The following is an 8,228-nucleotide window of genomic DNA, read 5'->3' on the forward strand; positions in this document are numbered from 1 at the left end:
GTCCAACTTGGCTCTTTCAACTCTTCCTCTCTGCTTACGATATTTTTCTACGAAGAGGAAAAGTTGCGGATGATAATGCCGATGATAATCTTCATGGAATGAAAACAATATCATTCATTATTCCATTTTATGTTCGCGTACAATTGTCAATTTTATATACAAATAAATGTATTAGTTTACGATTATTAAAATAACTTTGTTCATTATTTAATGTCTGATGCAATCGTCGATTTTGCATAAAAGTATATTTTATTAATTTGTGATTAATTAAAGTATTGATCATTCAATATTTCTCTTTAAAAGATTTTTAAAAAGTAAACAATTAATTTATAAAACATGGACTAACATCGTAAAAAATGTCTAATTAAATATTCAAATGAAATACAATGACGAGGTATATAATACTATCTAATAAACAATAGTTTTTCTATATATATTTTCAAAAAAACACACATGATTATATTGGGATCTATCGGAATGCGGAAATGCTGGAATTGAAGATGCATATATCGATATTTAGATAAATTGATCGAGCCAAAGATTGAATCACGAACGAAAAACTCATTCGTATTGCAAGGCTTCTCTTTATGAACGTCATCGCAAGGAACGTCGCTTTCTTCAGGTACCTTTTCCTCTTCCACCTCTTTTTCCTCTTCTTCCTTCTCCTTCACCACCTTCTCTTACACAGTTTCGTCCTCATGCTACCATCGGTGGCCTCTACCTCATCGTCTTCGTGCTACCATCACAATGTTCATCTTCTTCAGTCGACGCGTGACCTTCTCGCAGACCGTAGAGAGAGAGTTTCCGTGAACTGCGAGTGTTTGATCCTTAAAGGTGAGCGCCGTATCTTTCCAGGGCGGTCGGCTCTCGCTTTTGCGTCTAAAGAAGAAGAGGGACAAGTCCCTCGAGATCTCGATCAATCATCCACTGAGTTTCCCCTTTTTTTTCTCTCTCTCTCTCTCTTCTCTCTTTTTCTCTCTTTTTCTCTTTCACGTAATATATCAAAGAATACAGCAACATCGGTCAACTGGGATTTGTACAAGAATCAAGCACGTGTTAGCTTCTTTACTTATGGATCCACGGAAGGAGTGTGAGTAATCGACCGGTTCGACCTTGTTGGTGATCTAAAAGCGTTCACCTTCTCTTCGTTCTTCGATTTATCAGGTAAATATGATAATTTATGAAATATTGTAAAAATTTAGGCGATTTATATCTGATAATATTAATTATATTAACAAATAAACGTGAGAATGTTGGAATAGACATACATCGAGGAAGATACTCTTATTATTCATCTGCAAGTTAGAGTTCATAAATAAAGATGTAATTAAATGCCGTTGGCATTCGGTACTTTTATAAGAAAGGAGAAGTGGTTAGGGCAAAGTAATTTTATTTGGATAATATACGAGAGAGAAATCTTATCTTTTTTATATTTTATTATTAAATCAAATTAATATAGTATATCGTCGGTGAAATTTGTTCTAAATCTTTGCAGATTAATATTAGTAAAACAAAAACAAAAAGAATTTATTGAAATTCATATAGAGGTGATACGAAGTTAATTAGAAAGTAGCACGTATTATTCGTGCATACGCAGAAATATCTATTTAGTACGCGTTGATAAGGTTGAACGGATGTCGATGATTCATGTCACCGTACTCAAAACCGCATTCAAGAACGAACAGTCGAAACTTCTGAGTAAGTAGGTCAACCCAAGTTATGTTATGGTCATACGATAAGGTCACGGTCAGGATCATGGTCCAGGACCGAAAAAGACCTTGGACGTTTTTAAAGCTCATCGAAATAATTTGATGCCTTTCTACCGCCCACATAAATACCCGTTCGTCGACCCGCGTCTATCTTTTACGGTCAACGCTCTCATTTTTCTCGCGGTCATACCGGAGAGCGTCGTCATTAAAATAATGAGAACGAACGATATCGGAGAGTACGAATTCGTAGATACGAATTTATGATAGTAATATTAAACAGCAAAAAAAAAAAAAGATTAGGAAAAAAATAAATATATATATATATATAATTAGTTTATATTAAATTCTAAAGAATTAAATATTTTCTATTATTATATAGTAAATATTAATAATATCATTTTAGCCGAGAATGACAAATAAAATCGTTATGGTATTTTGAAGAAAATCCAAATAAAAAAAACTTAATAGATCGTTTATTTAAATTTGTTGTATTGCAGAACATATATTTGAGATCCCTCCTTATTTTTTTTAATTAATTATTATTATATTATATTTAATTTTATTACAACAAAATTTGGCAAATTTAAAATTTAACGATCGACAAAATGACGAAATTTAAAAAATTTAACAATCAAATTCACAGTAGATATGTTAAATAAATCGTAAAATAGTATTCCTTTCGGATGTTTCATTTCTGGTATCGAAAGCCCGCTCGAAAGTGCGAGTAACGAAATGCTAATGCCAAATACGGTGCCCGAAGCTAGTGTTGTTAGCTGGTGTATGCTGTAGTCTCAACAAAACCTAGTAGAATGTCGTGCGAGAGCAATGAAAGAGAAGAAAGAAGAACGGGTAAAGAATATGAAACCCGTTAGCCGTTGGAACGCGATTCCGTTCGACGTGAGACGCGATGCTCGTTTACTCGTAGCCTTTTTTCTTTTCTATCGACTGATAGTGCGCTTGGCTTGCAGTTATATTGCGAGCAGTGTAATTGAAGTATGAAATTTAAAAATATTTTTCGAACAAAAAAATGCCTATAAAAATTATCGTTCCTTGTAAAATTGTATTTCTTTTTTAATTCTCTTTAAAGTTGGGTAGTTTGTTTGTTTTCTCTTTTTATCATCCCTATGTATGTATTAACCGTTGTTAAAACTTTATTCATATTCATTAGAACATCCGATGATATATACGAAGCAACGGTGATATGTTTTTACAGTAACGTAATTAAATGTCACGTTAAATCCGGAATATGCATACGTATGTACTATAAAACGAACAGAAGATCTACATACGTACACGTCCGATAGGCTGTAAATGTAGGTCATGAAGGACGGTTAGACCTTCCTTCTTACTTTTCCTACGTTTTATTTAAAGAATTCGCTGGTTGGGAAGGATAAAAGAAGTAAAAAGGATTTAAGTGAGATTGGATCATTAGTACATCCTTCTGATAACTTAATAACAGTTTACGATTAAATAGCTTCCGTTTTATTAAATAGAGATAGAATAGAAAAAAATTTTGTAGTAGATTTGTTAATTATTATTTCCGTCAAATCGTTTCAGAAATCAACGAAAAAGATGCGAGCCATCCTGTTGATGTCATTAATTACACTAGCCAGTATTAATGAAGTGGTTAGTGAGTATTTGATGGGTGGTCACTTGGACAACAATGATCCGAAAACGAAAACTCAAACGAACGAGCACGAGTACATATCTTTAGGAAGATCGACTCTACTGGACGCCCTTGACCTAGATCTCGATGCCGAAGAAAGCACCGTCGGTTCTTTCTCTTTAGCCAAGGACGATGAAGGTCCACGATATGGGCCGCCATTTTCCTTCGCTTTCAATGGTGGGAGGCCTTTTTCCTTAGAAAAAGATCCTATTACTGGAAAAATCGACTACGAGAAAGCACCGGCGGTGAAAATCTTAAATTACACTGATCGTTACGAGGAAAACGACGATAATGATGAGGATAAGGAAACAAGTGAAGTGGCACTGAAAGAGGATGCTAATTTGCACACGAAGGAAAACAAGAAAATTGAGAATAAAGATCCCGACGATGTTAGTCCGAATGAGATAAATCCAAATTCACCGAGTTTTCACGACTTTCTCAATCTTCCCGTTCGTTATTCCTCCGATAAGTACACCAATGATAAATACCCACTGATCTCGAGTTCGTACGCGAACACGAAAGTTCAAAGTGGCTTGAATAGCTATAGCACATATAATCATAGGCCTTATCATCGAGAAACTACTTTATATTATCCTGTTAAAAAAACACATATCCCAAAAATAAGTACTACAACAACAACAACGACTACTACTACCACCACTACCACCATGAAACCAACTACGTTACGTCCATCGACGACGTCTACGACAGTACCAACAACTACCACAACAACGACGACTACAACGCCTTCGACTACAACGTCTACTACTACAAAAGCACCACCTGTTACCACTTGGAAACCATCTAGCACAAGTACCGTACGATATACGGCAGATAACAGTAATAATTATGAAGATATTCTTTCTTCGTTTAACATTCCTATGAAGACATTTCAAGAAACAATAAATTTCGATCGTCAAAGTCCAAACAATCTCGCAGGATCTTCTCACAGAGAACCTCCTGTGGTACAATTACCTCCGAAAAAAGAAGAGTATGATATGTATGACGATTATGACATGCACGAAGAATCAAACGAAGAACAGGATTATTCGTTCGATAAGGAAGTACCTAAGGAACCAACAAGTTCAAGTACAATGCCAACTCCATCGAGTACAACTCCATTAACTATTCAATCAACCGCTAATACACCTGAAAGTACTACAATGAGACCGACTATATCATTTTCTACTTCGGCTCCATCATCACCATCGAACAACATCGTATCTACCCATCCATTACAATTCCAGGTTGTCCCACATCCAGTTACTTCAATGTCTATCGATTCCGATGATCGTGAACTGCCAACGTTTGAGAATGTTGTCGATAATCGAAGGCCTGGAATGTTTGATGGTATGATTTCCAATGTGGGAGGACATCAGATTATTAATCAACGACCACTTGGAATGGGTGGACAAATTCTAGTAGGAAGTACGAGTAACATTGTTGTTCCACCAGATCAGGATACGGTGTCTTTCGTACTTGGAAATAGGCAAAATGTGGAGGGCGGAGGTTACTACTCACCTGGTACAGCAATTGGTGAGAATCCTTACGGAGGTTTGACAGGGGCAGAAGCATCGTTTAGACCATTATACGGTGAGGTGTCAACTGATCAAGATGGTTATGAGCTTGAGACTGATCCACAGAGAACGGTAGCTCTTCCATCGGTAGCCGTTGAATCTACTTTCGGGTATAGTCCACAAAAACAGTGGCCACCGAATTCAGGATCACCTTTGAAAAATAACAACGAAATCGAGTCATCAAGAATACAATCCTCTATCGTTCGAGGTACTGTTCTAATGGAACAGAAAGATGTTCGAAATGAGGAAAAAGATCCTAATCGCGTAGCTTTTCCTAAACCAGAGGAAGAAAAACATTCGGTTGAAGAACATATTGTCATTATTAACGAAGCTGATGGTACAGTTCAAGAATTCCCACCTTCAACAACGGTATTACCTTTAAAAATTAATAATAAGCCAGATTCTGTTTCAACAATGGACGATCATCTTCCTCAACTTTCTGAAAATCTTACACCACCTGCCGAAAGACCAAGGCCACCTCCATCTTATTATTTCCATTATCAGCATGGTGGAACTATAAGACCCGAATACCCAAGACCACCTCAAAGACTTCCTTTACCTCCTGCACGTGGAAAACCATTTCCCCCTCCTCCCCTTCCACCACCTGTACCTGATTCCTTAGCGATCCGAAGACGACCATATCCTTCTGACACAAAATTACCGAACATATTGCCACAATTCAGACCAAATGCAAAAGTCTCACATGGTCATCGTAATTCAGAAAACATAGGTACAATACCAGCGCCGCAACCATATCTTAATAGGGTTAGACAAACGCCTCACGTTCATCCCCCATCGAGAAGACCTTTACCACCTGTGCCATCATATCTTCAAAGATTGAATCCACCCCCACCACCGATTCATGCCATCAGACTTGCTGGATCATCCTCTACAATAGCAGAAAATATTGCCCCTGTTCAAGAAAGTGAGTCAATGGTCAAGAGATTTCGTTATCCATCAGCAGTACAACCAACTTCCAGAGGAGAGAACGATGAGAATACAAATCAGCCGAATCGCTTGCCAGGTCAAAAGCAGAAATTGCGATTGGAGGATGAAGAGACATCCGAGCGGTATTCAGAGGAACCGCCTCAAATGCCACCAAGGCCACCTTTGTTCCCGCGGCGTAGAACGGCAGATCCACCACGAGTTACCACTTTACAAATGATCCAACAACGAGGAGAGCTCGAAGAAGACGAAGAGGTAACAGGTTTGGCAACTTCCAGTAATAACGATCCAGATCAAGAGGTTAAAATCTCGATAGGTCAAGAAATAGAACATAGAAAAGATGTTCGCGATTCAGTAGCCGAGGCACCGGTTTACGTAGTATACCCTGTGAACACTGCGGTTAATATAGATCCTGATGATTCTGGGGATAAAGATGAGAGTGTGGTAGTGGGAACTAGAGGACCACATCGTCCTCTTCCACCGGAGACTCTTCTTCGAGATGATAAGGATAGAGAGAAGATCAATGAGGAGGAATCGACAATGGTCGATCTTTATAACGGTCGTCCTGTCGGAGATTTTTCCTATTCTCTTGATAGAGTAGATCCTTCCATATACGCAGGACCCGTAAGAGAAACACCCATACTTGTTCCAAGCGATCAACGTCATGAGAGTCGCCCGTTGAACGAAAGGGACGAGGAAAAAGAAGATAGTGATCACGTAAATGTTATACCTTATCTGCAAGATTTCGTACCTTTTTCAAGAAGAAAAAATGAAGGCGTTATCTCGGCAACTCTTCATCGTATGCCAAACAATAATCATCCATCGTCTACGCCAATAGCTTATGTTTACACACCTACGGCTGAAGCATCTCATCGACTAGATGTCGACGTTAAAGATGATGGGTCGAAAATGAATAGAAACGATCAACGGCCGGTTCTCTTGCCCTCTCAACAACCTTCGAGTTCTTCGAGTTCTGCCCCATCTCCACAGAATTTCATGGCACCGTTTGTGGCCAGTCTGAGAGCCGAAGCTCCAGCTAAAAATGGTTGGAATGTTGTTGTTATCGAGTCTAAAGATAAAACGACATCTAACGATGAAAAGACTGATGATGCTGTCGATACGGATGATGAATCGTCAAAAAAAAGCGAGTTCGATCCGGAGAACTTCAAACCACAACTTTTCGGTGGATTTAAACCAATTTTTGAATTTCCTATGGATAATGACGATAATACGGAAAAACGTGAAAGTAGTAATGGTAATTCTTCAATATCGGAAAACATACAACAAGAGGCTGTTAATTCTGCTGCTTGATGAAAAATCTATAGGAATATAGAGAATTTATGGGTATCATAAAATATAAATCTTTCGTTGGAAATATTTCTTCGGTCACCTGTATTTCTTTTGGCGTTTCTCATCTTAGACTAGATCGATTTTTTATCCCAAGTAAGATATCTACGGGATAAAATTATCTTTTGTTATAAATTAGAATTATTTAATATGTGTCTGAATTTGTTAAATTTTCGACGCAGAGTTTAATTTAAGATTAGAATAAACAATAGAAAGATATCGAAGAAACGCGAAAAGAAATTATTTTCGAAGAAAAAGCATTCCGAAATCTTGTGCTATGGTGTTTGGGATCTATCGGTTGATCATTACGGGGAAAAATATAATAGCGGTGCGAGATTAAATTGTCTTAGATCTTCGATGATACTAATTTTATCAGAATCATTGAGGTTTCTTTTATTAATTATATGAGAAATATAATAATAATGATCGGCATGTTACATTTAATTTATAAAATGTTGTGTAATTTTCACGAGATCTTTCACATTTGTGTATTAAGGTCGAAGATAAATTGGATCGTATCTATGGATCTAATTGGATCGTATATATATCGTATAATATTATATGATAATAATATTATATAATTACACGTATTTTTATTTAATTATTTAATTACATGTTAAAATATATTTTTATATACGTACTTGTTGATTGCAAGTATCATGTTGACTGAAGTGTGTAGGATATCTATGTAGTAGTTATATTATATTTATGTATCCAATTTTTTCTCTTATTTATAATGTAATTGTAAAATATATCGATGCTTTTTAACAGCAGCCATAGATGTAACATATCACGAATAAAATTCGAGATAATTTTATTCTTTATTTTCATTTTATTCATATAAATGCTCTTTGTAAATGAAATCCTGTCTCTAATACATTTAGTACAAAAAGTAATCTTTACAGTTGTATTTCATATATATTATATAACATTCTATAAACTGTACATTCCTTTCAAATATTGATATATTGTATCTCGCAGATG

At 36.4% G+C, this 8,228-nt stretch overlaps 1 protein-coding gene across 2 annotated transcripts; it reads left to right on the plus strand.

Moving 5' to 3' along the window:
• Window positions 1–825: 825 nt before the first annotated feature.
• On the plus strand, window positions 826–7,678 carry LOC122521445. 2 transcript variants are annotated; one of them, XM_043642208.1, is made up of 3 exons: window positions 826–1,164; window positions 1,496–1,698; window positions 3,267–7,678. In XM_043642208.1, exon 3 carries the CDS (start codon window positions 3,282–3,284, stop codon window positions 7,206–7,208), a length of 3,927 nt encoding a protein of 1,308 aa, XP_043498143.1. In that variant the 5' UTR covers window positions 826–1,164; window positions 1,496–1,698; window positions 3,267–3,281; the 3' UTR covers window positions 7,209–7,678. The 2 variants fall into 2 exon arrangements, with proteins under 2 accessions (XP_043498143.1, XP_043498134.1); XM_043642199.1 differs by lacking the exon at window positions 1,496–1,698.
• The last annotated feature ends 550 nt before the right edge of the window (window positions 7,679–8,228 follow it).

Source organism: Polistes fuscatus, unplaced genomic scaffold (assembly GCF_010416935.1).
Source record: "Polistes fuscatus isolate 324 unplaced genomic scaffold, CU_Pfus_HIC Scaffold1, whole genome shotgun sequence".
In the NCBI taxonomy this organism is placed as follows: domain Eukaryota; kingdom Metazoa; phylum Arthropoda; class Insecta; order Hymenoptera; family Vespidae; genus Polistes; species Polistes fuscatus.